Source organism: Dipodomys spectabilis, unplaced genomic scaffold (genome assembly GCF_019054845.1).
Source record: "Dipodomys spectabilis isolate Male_0828 unplaced genomic scaffold, ASM1905484v1 ptg000043l, whole genome shotgun sequence".
Taxonomy (NCBI): domain Eukaryota; kingdom Metazoa; phylum Chordata; class Mammalia; order Rodentia; family Heteromyidae; genus Dipodomys; species Dipodomys spectabilis.
The window spans coordinates 6,465,182-6,486,008 of NW_024870720.1; the positions used below are offsets into that span (position 1 = coordinate 6,465,182).

At 40.2% G+C, this 20,827-nt stretch overlaps 2 protein-coding genes across 6 annotated transcripts in view; both read left to right on the top strand.

Moving 5' to 3' along the window:
• The window catches only part of Tbc1d1 (TBC1 domain family member 1), a 186,544-nt gene that overhangs the window by 138,993 nt on the left and 26,724 nt on the right, over window positions 1–20,827 (top strand). For all 5 annotated transcript variants that reach the window (XM_042678450.1, XM_042678449.1, XM_042678452.1 and 2 more), the window contains 3 exons: window positions 8,388–8,573; window positions 12,692–12,853; window positions 18,559–18,717. In XM_042678450.1, coding sequence (XP_042534384.1) covers window positions 8,388–8,573; window positions 12,692–12,853; window positions 18,559–18,717 — 507 coding nt within the window. The remainder of the gene's footprint in view (window positions 1–8,387; window positions 8,574–12,691; window positions 12,854–18,558; window positions 18,718–20,827) is intronic.
• LOC122106902 (60S ribosomal protein L39-like) lies at window positions 5,275–5,516 on the top strand. The gene has a single exon (XM_042678454.1). The coding sequence runs from the start codon at window positions 5,299–5,301 to the stop codon at window positions 5,452–5,454; it is 156 nt and encodes a 51-aa protein (XP_042534388.1). The 5' UTR covers window positions 5,275–5,298; the 3' UTR covers window positions 5,455–5,516.

Sequence of the window (20,827 nt, forward strand, 5' to 3'; positions counted from 1 at the left end):
TTTCACCATGACTCAGTAGAGAGTGAGAAGCAAAAAGTGCCTTTCTTGGCAGAGTGTGGCAGCCAGGAAGTGTCCTAGTTTTTTGGAGGCAGGTCTGGAGAGGAGGCACACCCGTAGGGGCACTGTAAACAAGCTGCTTTTCTGCAGGTGGCTAAATAACATGGGTTGAGAAATCCTAGGTTTTAGTAGTATATTTTTTTTCTGTTTGTGCTGAGTGACTCACCAGGGTCTGTGTCTCTGACTATTTATGTACAGATCTGAAAGATTTCTGGAAGGAAATTTATTACTGCTAGATTAGTGTGGGTGGTTGACCTGGGTCACCAGAGAGAGGCCACTTTCCAAATACATTTCTTAAGAAAATGGCATTAATTTTAGTTCAAACAATTGACAAAGATAAGTGATTTGGCCAGTATTTAGAAAGCAAGATACACTTTTATAATTTATTGAATGGTCATGTCATCACGATGGGTGGAGTCATTGCTTAATTGTTCATTTATTTAAAAGATACCCAAAGGGCAAAGTATTTATTTAGCTCAGTAGTTGAGTGTTTGCCTACTATGCACAGTAGCTGCTCAGCACTACAAAACAATAAAATGTAGTAACTTTTCTGTAGTGTCACAATCTCATATAATGTGGCACCACCAATAAGATAAACTTACAGCTAAAGTCAATGGCAGAAAAAGTGCTAAGTGCCAAAAGCCACATATCTTCTAAACTTTTGTGGGCATTAGAATTTCTAGTTATGCAAAATCAGACTTTTGGGACTACCTTGGAATTTGTGATTTAGCATCTCTAGAGAAGAGAGGCCAACATGGAGTTTCTGACCAGCTCCTGGGGCATTGTAGCTGTTGCCGGTGGTAGTATGGGGACCACTCCTGTAGACTGTATTTTTGGCCTACCTTCTGTGGACTGGGCCTCTATGTTGCTGTGCCCATGATAAATTACAAACGAGGTTTGACCAGTAGTCATATAACGTTCACGTGAATGATGGTATTGAATGAGATACGATCTTGTCTCTCTGGAGTCTTAGAAAGATGATAGGATCATTGGGCTGAGGGTGATTTGGCTGTGACATCTGTTACTCCATAGGTCACCAGGGATGATTTGGCTGGGTCTGGCTAGCTAGGTAGATGTCCCCTTCTTCCCTCACCACTATATGTGTATTCTTCCCAAAAGCTGTGTACTCTATCCCCAAAAGAGGAAGAACCATTCTTTGGTCAAGGGTATATAAGTAGCTGCACTTCCCTACTGGAACCTCTGAACAAACTCTCAAGTCCGAACAAAGTCTCAAGCACCAGTCAGGAAAATTCCATGTGGTTCCTGCTCCCTGGCTCTCCGGCACAAAACTTAGTGGCAAGTGATGGTTTACTTCTCCAGCTCCTGTGCCAGGATGGAGGTCTTACATAGCACAGGTGCTGACACAACTTCCTTCCTTCCTTCCTTCCTTCCTTCCTTCCTTCCTTCCTTCCTTCCTTCCTTCCTTCCTTCCTTCCTTCCTTCCTTCCTTCCTTCCTTCCTTCCTTCCTTCCTTCCTTCCTTCCTGCCCACCTGTCTGACTTTTACCTGTTCTTCAGATACTACTTCCTCTTTCCAAAAATAGTGATGATGAAGAAGATAAGAATGGTGTTTGACCCAGGCTCTGGTGGCTCATGCCTATAATTCTCACTATTCAGAGGCTGAGATCTAAGAATTTTTGTGGTTCAAAGCCAGCCCAGGCAGAAAAGTCTGTGAGACACTTATCTCCAATTAACCACCAGAAAACTGGAAATAGAATTGTGGCTCAAAGTGGTAGAGCACTAGCCTTGAGTAAAAGAGCTCAGGAACAATGCCCAGGCCCTGAGTTCAAGCCCCATGACTGACTGAAAAAATAAAAACAAGAATGGTAGTTGTTTTATTGAATTACTATGTGCCAGTCTCCCTCTACTTACCTATTTAATGTTAACCCTATTAGATAAGCAATATTATGCAAATTTTGCAGCTGAAGGAACTGAGAAGAGTGATCAAGTGACCTGTTAGATTCTTTTAAAATTGCTAGTTTTGTGCCAGTACTGGTTTTGAACTCAGGGCCTAGATTTTGCTCACAGGCTAGCACTTTATCAATTGATAAAGTGCTCCACTTCTGGATTTTTGGTGGCTAATTGGAGATAAAAGTCTCAGACTTTCCTGCTTTTTGCTGGCTTCAACCCTCTGTCCTCAGAACATAGCTTCGTGAGTAGTTAGGATTGCAGGCATGAGCCAACAGCACTCAGCTTCTAGCCAGGTTCTTGGTAGAGCCAGGAATCTAGCTCCAAGGCCTGTATTCTTAACCTGAGATACAGCAGAAATTCATCTATCTTTCTAAAACACTTCCTTTATATTTCTTTTATTCTAGAAGTCACCCAGTCACCCAGTTGAAATTCTAGGGACTTTTTATCTTATTCATACCTGGATTTCTAGCAACATTCTTTGAAGGTGGCAAGAACTTTAAAAGTACATTTTTTTTGCCAGATAGACTTTTTAAAAAATATTTTCTTGGAACCAGTTTGTTACGTTAATTGTAGAAAATTGTAATTTTTTTCCTTTGTATTATTTCCTGTAAAACATATCAAGAAGTTCTGGGATAGTGTTGGATAAATTAATGGTTTATTTGTGAGTGTTCCTTGTGCATTAGGCCTGGGGCATGGCAGGGAGCACTGAAAGCTCTGTCCTTCTGGCCTCTCCTTCCTGCTATAGTAGAGCTGAAGTCGTTTGACAGCATTAAATCTATATGGTCATTTCAGTTTTTTAATATAATTTTTTGTTACCATTAAGATGTTGTATAGCGGGATTACCATTTCATAAGGAAGTAATGAGTACATTTCTTTTTGGACAGTGTCACCCCTTCTCTTTTTTGGGGGGGGTCTGGTCGTGAGGCCTGAACTCTGGGCCTGGGTGCTGTCCCTCAGCTCTTCAGCTCAAGGCTAGTGCTCTACCACTTGAGCCACAGCGCCACTTCTGGCTTTTTTCTTTTTGCTTATGTGGTGCTGAGGAATCGAACCCAGGGCCTCAGGCATGCAAGGCAAGCGCTCTACCACTGAGCCACCTTCCTAGCCCTTACCCCTTCTCTTACCCCTGGTTTCCACCTCCCTTCCCTGCCCACAAGTTGCATAGTTCATTTTTCACATAGTGTGTACTGTATATTATGGCTGCTTTGGTTTAACCTTCTTCCCTCTGTTTTTTGCACCCTTCCCAAGCCTGTTTAAAAAAAAAAAAGCAAAACACCCATGTTTAAAGACATTTTCTTCAGCTGTTGATAACAGATGCTGCAGATGTTAATCTCTATTGGTGTACACTCTTCTCTGCAGACTTTAATGCTTAGTTTCTTCTTGTTTGCAAAATCTGCTCATGTTAAAACAGGTTTTAGAACAAATGAATTTTGTTTTTAATTTCTTATTCTTTGGGCTTGGGAGTTCAGGATTATTCAGGAGGCAAGGAATGAATTATAAAATGTTCTATGCGTACTAAAACACGGGGGAAAAAACCTAGAAAACTGGAGAATAAAGATCTCTTGCTTTGTTTTTGCTCCCTCAACATTCCTTGTTCTGATAGGCATTTAGTGTATGACTTCGTGTCATATTTAGAAAAGAAAGAGAACCAGCACTGAAAATTTGAAAAGTGTCCATGTTTGTAAAAGTACCAGAAAGCCCTGTGCTGTACTTTAGAGAGCCAGATACTAGCCAAGTAAGAGATGGTTTGCATGTTTTTTTCTTACCCTTTATAGCTCAGTACTAATAATGCTCACAGCTGAAGTAATGTCATATTTTTTCCTGCACATTTGCACAAAGAGATAAAGGAGAATACAGTGCAGATTTGGAGAATAATTTGGCATCTAAAATATCAGCTCTCCAGCACAGATCATATTTACAGCTCTATTGGGAATGTCACAGCAATGATTTAAATGGAGGCAATTGTCTCGGAGGGCCCTGACTGATGACTGCATTTAAAATTCTTAGAACCCATGGGATGTTGTTTTCTGAAAGTCGACATAATTTAAGCACTCCACATCCTGTCATTATAGAAGATGTCAGAAAAGTACAATCTAATCCTGCACTAGCATGGTATCACAGTCCTTTAGTTTTGTTACTTTTTAGGCTATTAATATGCCTGTCAATGCCTGTGGTCTCCACAGCCAGGCAGTTAGAGGTGAATATCATTCTTTCACATTTTGCACAGAGGAACTGGAACCCAAAAAGGCCATAAGTTAATACAAAGGGGTACCAATAGTCTGCTCCAGTGATAGCGCAGCCCTGATCCCAGCCTCCATCTGCTAAGTTGTGCTTTTCCACATTGACCTTGGGCAGTCATCTCAACAAGAATACAGAAGAAGCCAGATCCCTGTGAGTGTGACAGTAGCTCTTCTGAGATCTCCTACATTGCTGGGCATGTGTAAGGGACCCAGTGAATACTAGAATGATTAACTTAGGAATGATCCACATTAAAACAATGCCTAAATGTTGATGAGAACAGAATCTCAGCTCACAACTACCCAACATTTTCCTTTTGTTCCCCCACTCTGTCCATCTCCTTAAGCTTTATGTATGGAAATCCACATCTCCAAGAACTACACTCAAACACTTACACATGTGAAAGAAGACTGAGCAAAACACTATATATAGCCTTGTCCTAAAGCCGGATCTTTTTCCATTGATAAGAAAGCCTCCCACTTGGACTAACTTAGCTAGGCCAAATTTAGAACAAACATATCTCAACTATTCTCATTTATAAATTACTAAACTATTTTGTAACCAGGCTATTCTTAATATGAACAAAAGGTAATATTTAAAATTTTTGTGGTTAATTATAAACCCTACAATCAGTAATTTTTACCACATTAAATAAATCAGGGTGGAAAGGATCTATTTTTATCCCATCACAGGGTTTGGGTAGAAAGAATGATTTTTTTCTTTCTTTTTTTTTTGCTCTGAATCTGGGTTCTCACTGAGGGTCATTCGTCCCTCCTTCCTAGGCAACATTCCTGTAATACTTTCTGGAGGCACCTTCTTCCTGTTATTACTGGGTGGTAGGCAGTGCTGTTGTCATCTTGTGGGTATGGCCCAGGGATGCTATGAAACCTTTTGCAGTGTTTCCTCTAACAACAACAACAACAATTATCCAGCACTAAATGTCAGTCGTGCTGAAGTTGTAAACCTTGCTGCCAATTTTGGCTTTATTTACTGGCCTTTGCAGTAGGCCAGCTTTAATTTAGTTCATTCACAGGTAAAGTTAGAATTCCTCTTTGTAGAGCTTTTGTTTGCTATCGTGGTTACTGAGCTTCTCATCATGTCTTCTCACAAGACTTTGAGAATCAAGTGGTTTCTGGCCAAGAAACAAAAGCAAAATCGCCCCATTCCCCAGTGGATTTGCATGAAAACTGGTAACAAAATCAGGTACAACTCCAAGAGAAGACACTGGAGGAGAACCAAGCTGGGTCTGTAAGGAATTGCTTCAGATGCCCACATATTTATGCTCTACCAAGAACCAGTCAAGCTGAAATGTCAGTGCTGCCTAGACTGATAGTTGGGCATTTTTTAAATTGATTTTTCTTTGGTTATTTTAATAATGGGCACAGTAATAAGCATGTAATAAACATTACATTGAAAAAAAAGAATTCATCTTTGTAATACTTTATGTTCTGGCCCTGAAGCCATGATAGTGTCTGGGATCAGCTCTGGCATAGTGATGAGGGCTGACTATGCAGATACCTGCACTGTGCTCACAGTGGTAGCTGGGAAAGAAAGAAAAGCTGACTTGATTAAGTCAATCCATAGGGCTACATGAAGGCAAGGACTGTAGAAATGTGGTATACCACTTGCTACTCAGCTTCCAAAACCAGTGGTAGCAGCCATCTCTGGGAGCCTAATGGAAATACAGACTCCGGCCTCCCTTTAGCCATACTGAGCCAGAATCTGCATTTTATTTAGCAAGAGTCCCATGTTAGGCTTGTGTATGTAGAAAGTAGAGAAGCATGGGTAGGAATTTTTCACTTTGGAGGAAAGTATTTCTTGTTTCAGATTATGGCTCTGACTTCCTGGGAGTGTGACCTGGGCCAATTTACAGAATCTCACTGCACCTCAGTTATTTGGGCTTTTATAAAAGGGTGCAATATCATTTGTCTCATGGGGATCTTAAGAGAATCAGACCAGCTTATTTTTTTTCAGACCTGTAGCTCTGAAACCAAACCCAACACCCAAACTCCTGGAGTTCCACAGGTCAAGTCCAGTCATCTTCCTATATATGCCAAGCAGAGACATGGAGAAAGATAGAGAGGAGGTTTATGACAGACATGGCATAGTGCAGCCATGGGAAGGCAGCACTTGAACATGTCTTCAGCCTATCTTCAAAACATAAAGATTTGTACCCCATTTGGGATATAAATGGAGGCTGAAGGAAAGAGGTATGTATGCTTATTAAATATTCCTGTACAAACTATGGTCTCGATTGGCCATTATTTCAGTCCATATTTGGGGATGAGGGAGTCCAGAGAAGTTCTTGCTGTCGCCACTGGTCAGAATAAATTAAAGTCATCGTTGCCTGATGGGTGGTCTGTCTTGAGAAAGCTCTTTTATTATTTAGGGGTAATTTTGCATCCCTTGTCATAAAGATGTTCAGATTAGTCTCACCCTTCCTGGGTTCCAAGGTAATTTCAAAGTGACTCCAGAGAGAATGAATAGCTTAGAGCAGAGACACATACAAAGTAGAGACAGATGCCAAGCTTTTCTCCTGTTTTTAGTTAATTCTTGGGTCCAGTAAAGGCAAATTTTAAGTATTTACAGCTCAACAAACTGAAAGTAATGATTAACAATAAGACACAGAAAAGTGAAGTAGAGAACATTAGGGAGGCATTTGTGTATTAAGCATCAGAGTTATCCTTACCCAGTAAAGCTGTATTCTTTTAGATCTAATCCTATGAATATGAAAGTAAAGACTGGTATTTTTCATCAGCTTCCAGACAGTGTGGTTTTTATTGGCAGAGAGTAGTTGAAGGGGTTGATATTTTCTACATGATTTGCAGGAGAATATTTTTCCATATTTTATTCGTATCAGAATAGATATGCATTATTTTTCTTTAAACATAAAGATTTTATTGTTTGGACATCTACCTAAGACATTACAAGTCAGGATACAGTGAAGACACTTGCACATCCATGTTCATTGCTGTACTATTCACAATAGCCAAGTTACAAAAACAGCCCAGCAGATGAGTTAATTTTTTAAAAAATGTACCTATACATAATGGAATTTTACTCATTCATTAGAATAATATTGTGTCATTTGTAGGAAGGTGGATGGGCCTATAACAAATCACGTTAAGTGAAGTAAGCCAAACTTAGAGAGATAAGTGAAAGCTAGATCTAAAATACAACTGGATGTGATAACCTACATGGGACTCTAGGCATTTACATACAAACAGACTAAAGGAGAATACTCTTAGGGGAAAACTCAAAGGCGTAAAACTCCTCTGAACATCTAAAATACTGTTTATCAAAATGAATTCCAGGAAATGGAAACATGTTCTTTTTTGTTATCGTTGTTTGTTTTGTCTTTTTAGGGAGGACAAAGGGGGGCATAGAAATGGAGGAAGACAGGTAAACAAATGTAGCTATGATATTTAATATATACTATATAAAAAATGAAGCATGCAACTTGTAGGCAAGAACAGGATAGAGAAGCTGGGTAAAGTGAAGGAAGGGGTAACATTGTCTAAGAAGAATTATACTCATTATCTGACTTATAAAATTGTAGCCCCTTTGTTTAATCATAGGTCCAATGGTTTCCTTTATTTGCAATAACTGGTATATGTCTGAAACAAGCAGAAACAGTCAGATAAGTTGATGTTAGGCGAAATAAACCCCAAGTTAAGGATGCAAATGTTTTTTCTTTCTTGCTATTGTTTCTAACATATTTATAAGATGATTTCTTTGTATGTTCCTCCCCACGGTATAACCCCTGTTTTCACTGTATTTGATGTTGGTATAATTTGTGGAGGGGTAGGGAAAAAACAAAGTGTTTAAATGGGGATACAGGTGGCCCCATTACAAGAATGAGATGTACAAGATGTTATGTCGAAAAATGAACTTTACAACTTTGGCGTGGGGCCGAGGGGGGGTGGGGCATGGAAGGAGATGCAAAGGGGAAACAAAGGAGGAGGCAACAATGCTTGATAAGAAATGTACTCATTACCTTGCTCGTGTAATTGTAACCACTCTGTACAGTATTTTCACAATTAAAAAAAAAGCAACAACATGAACTTGAAATTTGGTAATGTTATTTTGTTTTGGCCAAGTAAATACAATTTGCTAATTGATAACAGTGTTTTGAACATATTTTTGTTGTTGAAAAGTAACCATTCTGGAATGTCTTTTCTTCAGATTATTCGGAGCTGGGAGAACTTCCCCCACGGTCTCCTTTAGAACCAGTATGTGAAGATGGACCATTTGGCCCTGTACCAGAGGAAAAAAAAAGGACGTCACGTGAACTGCGGGAGCTCTGGAAAAAGGCTATTCTGCAACAGATACTCCTCCTAAGGATGGAGAAAGAAAATCAGAAGCTACAAGGTTGGTTTACCATTTTGAAATTGGACAGGCCTGATAATCTTAATTGGTCTTGAATCCAAGTTAATCACATCGGATATAAACATGCAGTCATTTTGTGGAGGAGAAGGGGAAAAAATCATTTAAATAAGGATACAGGTGGACCCATTGCAACAATGAGATGTACAAGTCGTTATGTCGAAAACAAACTTTACAACTTTGGTGGGGGGGGAGGATTGGGTGGAGGGGGCAGGGGGAGGATGGGAAGGGGAAGCAAAGGAGGAGGCTACAATGCTTGATAAGAAATGTACTCATCTTACCCATGTAATTGTAACCCCTCTGTACAGTATTTTCACAACAAAAAAAAAAAGATATAAACAACAGGGGATGAATGATTTTGAGGAAGAAAATACTGAGGTGTTGTTTGGATATATCAAGTTTTTTGTGGCAGTGGATTATCTATGAGGAAAATTTCCCTATGACGATAATGATGAGTCTAGGCTCATAATTCATAGCTGTAGGTTTCTCCATCAAAGTGTGAACTCTTACAGGTGGACCCATTGCAACAATGAGATGTACAAGATGCTATGTAGAAAAACGGACTTTACAAGTTTGGTGGAGAGGGGGTGTAGTTGTGGAGATGGGAGGGCAGGGATGGTAGGGGAAAAACAAAGGAGGAGGCAACAATACTTGATAAGAAATGTACTCATTACCTTGCTCATGTAATTGTAACCCCTCTGTATGGTATTTTCACAATAAAAAAACTTATTTTAAAAAAAATATGAAGATTGGGCTGGGAAGGTGGCTCAGTGGTAGAGTGCTTGCCTTGCATGCTTGAGGCCCTGGATTTGATTCCTCAGCACCACATAAGCGGAAAAAGCCAGAAGTGGCTCAAACCTTGAGCTGAAGGGCTGAGGGACAGAGCCCAGGCCCAGAGTTCAGGCCCCCATGGCCAGCAAAAAATAAAATAAAATAAAGAAGATTGTCTAACACAAATCATATCAGTTTATTTTTCAAAGTAATATCAGTAGTATTTACTTTCTGAGACTATTAAGATAGTCTTACCCACTATATTAATTGATCCCATGTGCTCATTATTACCATACTGCCTACAAGTTTTTCATAGTCATGGCATCAGCTGAATAATAGCTTTACACCACAGCATTTACATTCATGTGTATGCTGAGACTGCAAAAAAAGCAGCAGTGTTAGTCATGTGGGTCATAATACTTAATGCTGCTGCCATGTTGGTTTTTTGGGGTCTTTTCCATTTGCTTCTTAAAAAAAGGTTAAATTACAGAGTAAATGGTCCTTGAACTTAATGAAGGGTTTGAACAAACTTGCATACTCTCTGAAAAAGAAATTGGAAGAACATACATCATACATGAAGAAATTCTTTCTGTGGTTCAGTGTTTCTTCACTTTTGAATCTGTCAATCAAATATTTTATTACTATTCCTGGGGGCATTACAAACCATATCATCCAAATCTACCTAACATTTGTTAACTAAAGTTGTGATTTTTCTCAAAATTACACCGCTAATTTGCTGTGGTGTTGGGGCTAAAAATGCATCAGCTCTTTTCCACATTAGCAGTACTCTAATGTTGCTCTTTGCAAACATATTTTCTCCATTTTAAAATAAAAATGTGAATAGCCTGATGCAGGACAGCAAGGTGGGATTCAAGAAAATGGTGATTTGGGCGTGTTATTTTTATCTGACTAATTCATATACCTCAACATTATATGTTTATTTAAAGTTAAACTGATCAATATTACATCACCATAATTATATGATGACATTAAATTTTGGTTTGCAATTGAACATGGTTTAATTTACCAAAGGAATTTCCTTGAATTAATAATAATATGTTTTAAAATTTTTAAATAGTGAAGTTTCCTATAATCTCTGCAAATGCAGGGGCATTTCATTGCAGAGACTTTAGCTTTCCAAGGGATGATGGCAGTTGGCAGAAGAGTTTTGTCTGTAGATGTAAGTGTTATTACCAGCGCAGGAGTGACGATAGGGCAGAGGGTATACATCAAAGTTGAATATTAATCACACTCAGTCAGCCTAGATATCCACGTTACACGGTAATAAATGTTGAGAAAATCCCTGCAAAATTCCATGTGATTTCATTCAGTCCTATTTCCCTACCCTCATGAGCAGTTCTTATTTCATGCCATGAATGATTGGGTCCTTCATCTACAGTTTATTGGAAACTTGCTGTTTACAGAAGATTTGCTTTGTATGCCTTGGCTGATAAAGCATTTCCCAGGCCACTGATTCTAGATAGCAGGATTCTCAAACAGAGGATGTTGCTTGGGCTCTGTTGACATAGCCAGATGTCCTCTGGGAAGAATTCACTGCCAAAGAAACCATGCTACAGTGAAATTTCTTGCACAATCCCAGTAATGTGTTTTCACCAATCTTAGGACTAAATGTAAATGCTACAGTTAACCCTAATCTAGTCAGAAAAATGTGGGCCAATTTATAAGTTAATGTCCTGTTTTCTAATTTGATGCCTTAATTTTTATTATTATTTTATTTATTATTATTTTGGGGTGGTGCCAGTCCTGGTGCTTGAACTCAGAGTCTGGTTACTGTCTCTGAGATGCTTTTGTTCAAGTCTAGTACTGACCACTTGATGCACAGCTCGACTTCTGGCTGTTTTTGTGTTTAGAGATGACAATGTCACAGACTTTCTTGCCTAGGCTGGCTTTGAACTGCCATCCTCAGATCTCAGCCTCCAAGTAGTTAAAAGTACACGTACGAACAACCAATGCCTGGCTAATTTGATACATTGATGAAGCAAAACAAGTTATATTTCTCCAAATAAATCTGAATAAGCCAAATATGGAAATACCCTAAAGGAACAAACATATAGTTCTTAACATACATGATCTGAATTTGAATCATGAAACTTAAAAATGCCCCCCTCCCAAAAAAGAAAGTAACTATGCTGGTGCCAAGAGCTCAGCATAGGATCTAATCACAGTTCATCAGTGCTAGTCTCAAACCTAATTTGCCCAAGGGTTAGCTTAAAACCAGTGCATTTTATATAACTCCCTCACTCCCCCCCCAAAAAAATATGAGATCAACATTTTTTTAAAATGTGAATTCTAAAGATGTCAGGAGGGGCTGGGAATTTGGCTCAGTTGCATGCATGAGGCCCTAGGTTCGATTCCTCAGCACCACATAAGCAGAAAAAGCTGGAAGTGGCTCTGTGGCTCAAGTGGTAGAGCACTAGCCTTGAGTTAAAGAGATGAGGGACATCGCCCAGGATCAGAGTTCAGGCCCCACCACCGACAAAAAACAAACAAACAATAAAGCTGTCAGGAATTGTTTAAAAGGATCTAGAAAACAAGTTATTTAAAGTAAGAGGGAAAAGAATAAAAATACGGGGTGAAAAATAATAAAAGAGGGAAGTAGCACTAGGCCTAGAATCACCAGGTTGCCTAGTAGCTAAATATCCCTGGGTAAAATCACTTAATCGAATCCGTTCACTTAATTTTTGTGTCCCTGAAGTGAGTGATTAGACTAGGGGATCCATTTAACTTGTCAATTTAAAGTTTTTGATATTGATTCCCCCCCCCCCTCCCCGCTTCTTTGGTAATTTAGGTCTAATTCTTCTTAAGGCAGCTCTTGGTAGTGCACTGGAGTTCTATCTGTCTGCTTATATGTGAGGAGATATCTATGAACAAAGTAGATTTATTCTGTTCAGTTCAAGGGAGCTAGAACAAAACCATTGATCAACATTACCTACTTTAGGTTGGAGTCTAAATAAAGAGAAACTTAGTATATCTCTTAGTTTAAATTAAAAAAAATAAATTATTGAGCTCTAACTATCACTAGGAATTTAACACATGGCTCCTGCTCTTGAAATGTTTATGGTTTGATAGGCTAGCTATAAAGATGGAAAGAACTAAATAGAAGTGGGCTATATCTCCATTTAATCATAGGCCACCAGGACACATTGGTGTGTAGCACTAAAAGAAATCAAATTTTTAGCATTTCCAAAACAAGGCAAATGGATGATTATCATTTGCTGTATTAGTCCCAGATCTCACAAGCATGGAATAATTGGTTGCATATTAGAAGATCTGTACTGTCTACTAATCTGCCCTCACATTGTCTCTTCTAGCCTCTGAGAATGATTTGCAAAATAAGCGCCTAAAGCTTGATTATGAAGAAATCACTCCTTGCCTAAAAGAAGTAACTACCATATGGGAAAAGATGCTTAGCACTCCAGGAAGATCAAAAATTAAGTTTGACATGGAAAAAATGCACTCAGCTGTTGGGCAAGGTAAGCCTTCTCAGGACCCAGGTGGCCAGCCTCACTCACTGAGAGCTGAGATAGGTGTGGAGTTTAGTTTTAGTGACCATCTCTCCTTTTCATCACATCTTTATCTACTCTGTTTCAAATATCTTACTTACTGATGCAAGTTTCTTCACTTTTTTTGTACAAAAGAATTACCATTCAACAAATCAGTTTATGAATACAACGCATCTTGTCACCCCTTTCCTCCTTCTCCCCCATGCCTCCAACCCAACCCTTCCTCTCAATTTTCTTTATTTTCATAGACTGTGTATTTAATATCCTTCTTTTCTTCATCCCTCTGCCCTTCCCCACACTTGACCTCTCTCCCATACCTTTCAAGTGCCAGTTTCCTGGTATTTATTTCGGTGGACTGTAAGCTTTCCTAAGGAATTACTCCATTTGAATTCTCCCCTGCAAATACTATGCTTCAGTTAATACATCTGTGTATACCCCATTTGTGTTTATTTATACATTTATCTATTCTAGCTTCTACATAGGAGAGAAAATATGTGACTTTGTCTCTGTGGGCCTGAGTTACTTCACTTCCCCTAATTTTTTCCAGGTCCATCCATTTTTTTTTGCAGATGAATACTATGCTTCATAGTGGATGAGTAAAATTTCATTGTTGAGATAATTAAAATGCCCACAACTCAAGGAAGTATAACAAAAAGATAATCTAAAGGTTATTAACTGTGTATGTGTTGTGATGATATGTTTTGACTTAAATAGTAAACTAAGAACTAATTGTGTCATTTCTTACTGGGAGACCAGAGTGCAAAGCACAGACTTTAGACAGGTGGTTCTGGGTTTGGCCCAGCCCAGCTGTATGTTTTGCAGTGTGATAGTAAGCCAAGACTTAAGGTCTCAGAGCCCATTTTCCACGTGGGTGAGATATGGGTGTTGACTGTGGTGGTAAGGAAAGGATCTTAGCCCAGGAGAACATTACATGCGTCTACTGTCCTGCCAGGCCTTGAAGGTGGCAGTGGGGGCTGCCTTTTAGTCTCAGCTGTTAATTAATCCAGGAGAGGTAAGGATAGTTTTGAAACAAAGTTTGGGAACATTTCCAGCAATTTGACATAGTGGTTTTATATTTTTATCATTCTGTTTCTCTTGGGTTGTTTTCTACTAATTCATTTTTATTGTACATTATAAAAGCATCACTCTACTGGGGATTGGAAAATTTAAAAATAAAAGCTGATCCTTCACAGGCTAAAAAGTGTCATTTTTAGATCATAATTTCTACAAACTTCAGTGTTCAGAACCCTCCAAGTATAAACTATTTTATTATTGCTACTGAGTTCTAATGCTGAATAACTGGTTATTAGATAAGAGGTGTATATATATATATATATATATATATATATATATATTCATATATATATGCATCTCCATCCTATGGTTTTCTTCTGCTTTTATTGGTTATACAGACTTTATGGAGCAAAACAGCTTTTCTGTGATAGTTTTAGGTGTTTTTAAGTTTTTAGGTTGGTTTGTTTGTGGGTTTTTTTTGGTACCAACACTGGGGCTTGAACTGAGAACCTTGCATTTTTTCCTTTGTTTTTTTTTTTTTGTTTTTTTTTTTGCTCAAGGCTTATGCTTTACCACTTGAGCCACACCTTCACCTCTGACTTTTTGCTGATTAATTGGAAATAGGAATCTTGCAGACTTTCTGCCCAGGCTAATTTTGACCTACAGTCCTCAGATCTCAGCCTTCTATGTAGTTAGGATGACAGGCCTGAACCTTTAGTTTTGATGGAGTCCATTTTACTGATGATGGGTAGTTGTCACTGGTTGTGACTTTCCCCTTCCTAAGGGTCAGGACACTGGGCTTAGAACAGCTGGTAATGAGCTCACACCTCAGGCTGCAGGATTCTCACCACCACTGCACTGGATCTGAGTGAACCATACCATGGCTATGCAGTTCTCAGGATCCAGCTATGCTGAAGACTGAGATTTTGAATAGACGAGGCTTTCCAGGGTGACCTCAGACAGGTCTTCTCACCTTCCTGGGCTCCTACCTCCAGACTGATAGCATGAGAGGCTTGACAATCTACAGATCTTGGGAATGGCTATGCTAACATTCTTTGCATCCATTCTAATATTGATTGCTGGAAGTTTACCCTTAAACCAGATGGCCCAAGATGGCTGCAGCTGTTTGTGTATATGTGTGTGTGTGTTTTCCTTTTTTCCTTTTTTCACAGTTGACTAGGTGTTGGTCTTTCATGGTCTATGTCAGCTATTTCAAATATTTGAGTATCTCAAAGGCCTGGTACCTGCACATGTTTTTCATTCTGTATTATAGAAGCGGAAACATTAGAAAATACTCTAGGAATCTAGACCTTGTGTGGTGGAGTTGGGCATGGATGATTAAACAGTTTATATACTGGGGTGAGCTAAGGCTGACCTGGAATTCCTCCTGGATTGCCTGACTTAGTCACATTGCTTCTTTGCAGGAGCTCTTTCTAACAGTTAAAGGGTTGTCTGTCAGCCAACTTCAGCACATTAAGACTGACCACTCCACACAAACAACGACCATCCATGTTATGACTCAGAATTTTACTACAAGATTCAATCAGAACCCTACTTTGACCTTTCAAGTAGAGGCTGAGTCACTTCAGTCCTTGCATGGGTACTGAGGCCTTTCCTCCTAACCATCTGCAGCCTTCTTAATTTATAAGAAGGAAGAACAATTCTATGGAATATTAGATAATTCAAAGTTTAGTGTAAGAATGATTTCTTTAAAGATATATATATATATTATTGTTGTTGTTGGTCATGAGGATTGAACTCTAGGCCTGTGTGCTGTCCCTCAGCTCTTCAGCTTAAGGCTAGTGCTGTACCACTTGAGCCATAGCACCACTTCCAGTTTTCTGGTGGTTTATTGGATAGAAGAATCTCATTGACATTCCTGCCCGGGCTGGCTTTGAACCTCAGTCCTCACATCTCAGCCTTCTGAGTAGCTAGAATTATAGGCGTGTGCCACCATGGCTTAAAGATACAAAATTTTTGAAGTTAGGATATGTATTTCTAGGAATATATATTTCTAGGAATATGTATTTCTTGAAACAGCTGGTAATATGGGCCAGATGCAAACTTTGCTTGCCTTTGACCATGCGATGCCATTTAGAGAACATTACTCTAGAGGCTGGGAAGGTGGCTCAGTGGTAAAGTGCTTGCCTTGCATGCATGAGGCCCTGGGTTCGATTCCTCAGCACCATATAAGCAGAAAAAGCCGGAAGTGGTGCTGTGGCTCAAGTGGTAGAGCGCTAGCCTTGAGCTGAAAAGCTGAGGGACAGTGCCTAGGCCCAGAGTTCAGGCCCCACGACTGACCAAAAAAAAAAAAAAAAAAAAAAAAAATTCTAGAAATTAGCCAGCCAAAATTATAATGCAGTAAGAAGAATGTTTATTGTGTTGTGGTTTGAAATCCTAATCCAAAAACAAAGCAACTAAACCATGTGATTATCTATGTCATAATTCCTTAAAAATAACATACCTATTTATTGATGAAAAGTTTGAGATAAGTTGTTCAGTGAGAAAAAAAAAGTATAGCATGGTCTCTTGTACAATTGATATTTCCATAGTGTACACATAGAGAAACATCCAGAATGTGTTCAGATACTAGGGATTTTGGCAGGAAGACCATCCTTTCGGGTTACCTGATATGGCCATGGGCTTCAAATTTTCCTGCCAAAATCATCAACAGCCTTCCTCCCCTTCACTTTCAAAAGCTTCCTGTTTTGGTTCATAAATTGTACATTTATTCTAGTTATGGTAGCCTTTATTTCTTTCCTGTGCTCTGCTTTCTTTTCTTTCTTTTTGCTGGTTAGGGCTTGAAATCCAGTCCTAGGCATTGTCCCTGAGCTTTTTTGCTAGAGGCTAGCACTCTACCACTTGAGCCACAGCTCCACTTCCAGCTTTTGTGGTGTTTAATTGGAGGTAAGAGTTTCATGGACTTTCCTGCCTGGGCTAGCTCAAACCATGATCCTCAGATCTCAGCTCTTACTTAAGGAACTAGGATTACAGGAGTAAGCCACCGATGCCTGGCTTGGCCTTTAATTTTTATATTTTTTTGTGTTTTCAGAGATCCACCTTCCCCAAACACACACTTCTGAACAGTAATCATATATTAAATCAGTAAAAACACAAAGTTATTTACATAGAAGCTGAGGTAAACTTTCCTGCCCACCCAGTATTCTGCCTAAAGGCTGTGGGTAGACTCTTCTGCCAGGTTTCTCTCTTGGTCTAGGAGTAAGTTAAAACAGCATGGGCAAGGATATTCCAAACTATTCTTAGCAAAAACATTATGCCTGACTTGTGTGATCCTTTCCTTTGAATCCTAGACTCTCAGCTTACTCTTTTATACTAGTTCGTTCATGTTACTCCCCAGTGACACAGCCAGAATTCTCTTCTCCAAACACTAAAGTCTGATAAGATAATGGAATGATTTAGTAATAAGAGGAAATTGGGCATCTCATACTCGGGGAAAATTTTCCAACCTGACCAAAAATACTTTGTGAAAAAGCCCCACTATAAATCACTTGTCACACCAGCTATTTTGCTCCTTCACATTTGCTTATAGTCAGGGTTTGAAGTCCTGTGTGTGTGTGTGTGTGTGTGTGTGTCCAAGACATATTTGTGAACAAGAATGGTGGGGAAAGAGGAAAAAAAGAATATTCTATAAAAGCAGCTCTCAAAGAATACTACTTTCCTGTTAACAGGATAGAAATACGAAACAACAGGTTTTTCTCTCATAGTTCTGCAATTTCAACGTCATGGTGTTGGTAGGCTGAACTTGGCCATCTCCAGCTTCAGATGGCAGTCCGCATTCTTGCCTTCATGATGCATCATTGCCTCCATAGTCACATTGACTCTTCTAAGTGTCTTTGTCATCACCGTTGCCCCTATGTGACTGCTGTAATACACCAGTCTTGGGCCTAGAGTCTACCTGGATAATCAAGGATGACCTCCTTGCCACAGGATCCTTACTTAATTAGATCTGTGAATAAGGTCACATTCCTGGCTTCTAGGAATTAGGAGAAAGTAGACATTTGAGAGGGCCACCATTTATCAGGCTAGTACTGAAATAAATATTAGGGAAGGCATGGGATTTGGTCTGTTAGCTGGGTTTCTCCTCCTAGCCAACCTAATTTTTCTCTTTCATTGCGGAAATAGGAGGGGAAAGGCCTAGTTCTTACTATACCTAAAGGTGCCTTCTCTCTGGTTTATTTTATTCCTTTTCCTTCTTCCTCAAGGCTGGGTTTAAATTGAAGGAGTCTATAAAACTTGGATTATTCAGTTAGGAAAGAGCCAGCTTGCCTTCCCCTGGGCTCTGCCTTTCCTTGACTGGAGATCCCAGTTTGCTCTGTAGATTTTCATGCTTCATCCCATCATCTTACAACAGTGTTCATTCATACCAGCTAGATCATGTCATATTTGCTGGCTTATCCTTACAGAATATAACCTAGTCAGAACATAATATATCTTGGAAAAATAGGGGAAAATGGATGGGGCCAGAGGAAATGAGGGGAGAGTGGGAGGTTGGAAGGAAAGAAGGAAGAGAACAAATAGGACAAAGTCTTGGTTGCTTCCTGTGCCATTAATTCACAGTGGAACAAGAATTTGGATTGTAGAATGAAACAACTCAACATGAAGTGTTGTTTTTATAGTTTCCACCCCTCCCTCTTTTAAAGGTGTGCCACGTCATCACCGTGGTGAAATCTGGAAATTTCTAGCTGAGCAGTTCCACCTTAAACACCCATTTCCCAGTAAACAGCAGCCAAAGGATGTGCCCTACAAAGAACTCTTAAAACAGCTCACCTCCCAGCAGCATGCGATTCTCATCGACCTGGGTGAGTCTGCACTATTGACTGGAGATGAACCAGGAGGGTTTCTACACTCAAACAATCTGAAGAGACTATCCCCGTTATTTAGCGAAGTGCCTTTAGGTTTAACAGTCAAAATTTACTACTGAGACTCTTAATTTAAAAAGCCCAAGAGTGATCCCAAATGTCCTCTTCAAGTATATAAAAATCTCTTCTTTTCACTGGGCATCTGGCTTATTCTGCTTGGCATGAGGTGAGAGGCTGCTCATTAAGTCCTAACGGCTTCAGTGTCATAATTCAGACATCGATGGGATGTTTTTATGGTCAGCTGTAGGAACATCCTGGGACATACAATGGCATGGTTTAATTACAGCAGCTCAATCACCTGGGATGATTCTATCTTGGAATCGGGACAATGGTTTCAAATACACAAAGATGGAAACTGCATGTCAGATATATTTGAAAACCTTGCTGGACTGATACAATTGTGATGTACAAAAGACCTCCTGACTGTCAGCAGCTGTGCAGGTTTGTGCAGTATGGCTCAAATGGCTGTGTGCTCACACTTCCATTAATCTGCACAATATTGTCACATGTAGATAATGTTGAAAAACTTAAAACAGAAAGGTGAAGTAACTTGTTCAGAATGACCCAGCCAATTGGTTGCAGAACAGTGTGGTGGCTAGACTTCCACTGCCCTGGCTTTGCTTTCCCCTGTAGGGTTCAACCTTCATGGGCTGGACTGGCGCTGTTTTGCCAGTGTACCCTCAGCTTCCAGTGTTAACAGTGCATCATATAGTAGGTGCTCAACAACTCTTTTTCATAAAATTACGTGGGGCACTGAAATCACATATGACTCTCACAACAGCCCTCTGAAACTAGTCCTGTATCCTCTCAAAGTAGTGAGGAAACTGAGGCACAGAGTACTCAAGTGTTAACCACAGTCCTTCTGAGCAGAGGTGCCAGTACCTAAACCTGTTGTCTCTCCACAATAAGGCCCTACCATCCCTCTGGTCCCCTAGCCCGAAAGACCCCAGGCCTGTATGGAAGCAGAAGCCCTGACTGTGGAAGCCTCAGTGGAGCCAGCGTCCACAGTAACCCTGAGGGTGGCTGCTCATGTGATGTGTAACTGAAACAATGACATTGTGTTCCCATGATGGGAAGTAGAGATGGATTTGGGGTAGGAGGGTGGATAGGAGTAAGCACCCTTCCTCTCTGCATTCCTCCCCAGGACAGGAGGGGAGCCAGGTTTTCCTCCCCTGATGCTGTTACTGATGTTTTCCTCTGTAACCTCCCTACAGTGCTGTCTGGTCAGTCTTCTTCCTCATGCGCCCATCTAATCACTTTCCTGTAGAGGACAAGGAAAGTCCCAACCAGCCCAGAGCCCCTGCCTGACTCAGCCTCTTCTTGAAGCTGTTTGAGCCCCAGTCCAGGGGGCCTTTCTGCCTGAGTCACAGCTGCTGATTCACAGGCAGGATCAGGCTTACCTACATCCTCTCTGTCCCTACCCTGAGGACCAGTGGCTACGCCTATCTCCCAGCCAGCGTTGACTACCCCCCTCACTTCAGGCCTGACCTTTATTTTGGAAGATGTCCCAACAACCTCCCAGAGGCCTATAAGAACCTTCAATTGCAAAAGTTTCTTAAGTTACCTCCCAAGTCTCCCCAGTGTTTATCCAGGGACCTTCCCAGGTCATCTCTCCCCTTTTAGAGCCAGAAAAACCTGGGCATTGACAGTACCAGCAGTGGAGTCCTTCTGCTGAGCTCAGACTCTACTCCATGGGTCAGGGTCCAGAGGCCTGATGCAGAAATCCCTCCTCCAGACTTTGTCCATCACTTCCCCAGCTTCAACAAGGACTATGCTTTTGCCACAGCTGGGGCCTATACTTTCTTTTTTGTCTACTCTATAGCTTAGGCCTAATAAAGTGCATAGTAGAGAGTGAAGTCAAATCAGTCATTGAGCTGGGTGTGGTAGGGCAGCCTGTAATAGCAGCTATGCAAATGGTGATAGAGTTAGGAGGATAATAGGGCAGAAGTGCTCAGATACTATGTGAGCACTGAGGGAGAAGGTGGAAGGCGACTTTTGTCTTGTTTTTTGTTTTTAATTTAATTTTATTGTAAAGGTGTTGTACAGAGGG

Excerpts from the sequence above, each read along its gene's own strand:
- LOC122106902 (XM_042678454.1), top strand. The coding sequence starts at position 5,299 with ATGTCTTCTCACAAGACTTTGAGAATCAAGTGGTTTCTGGCCAAGAAA.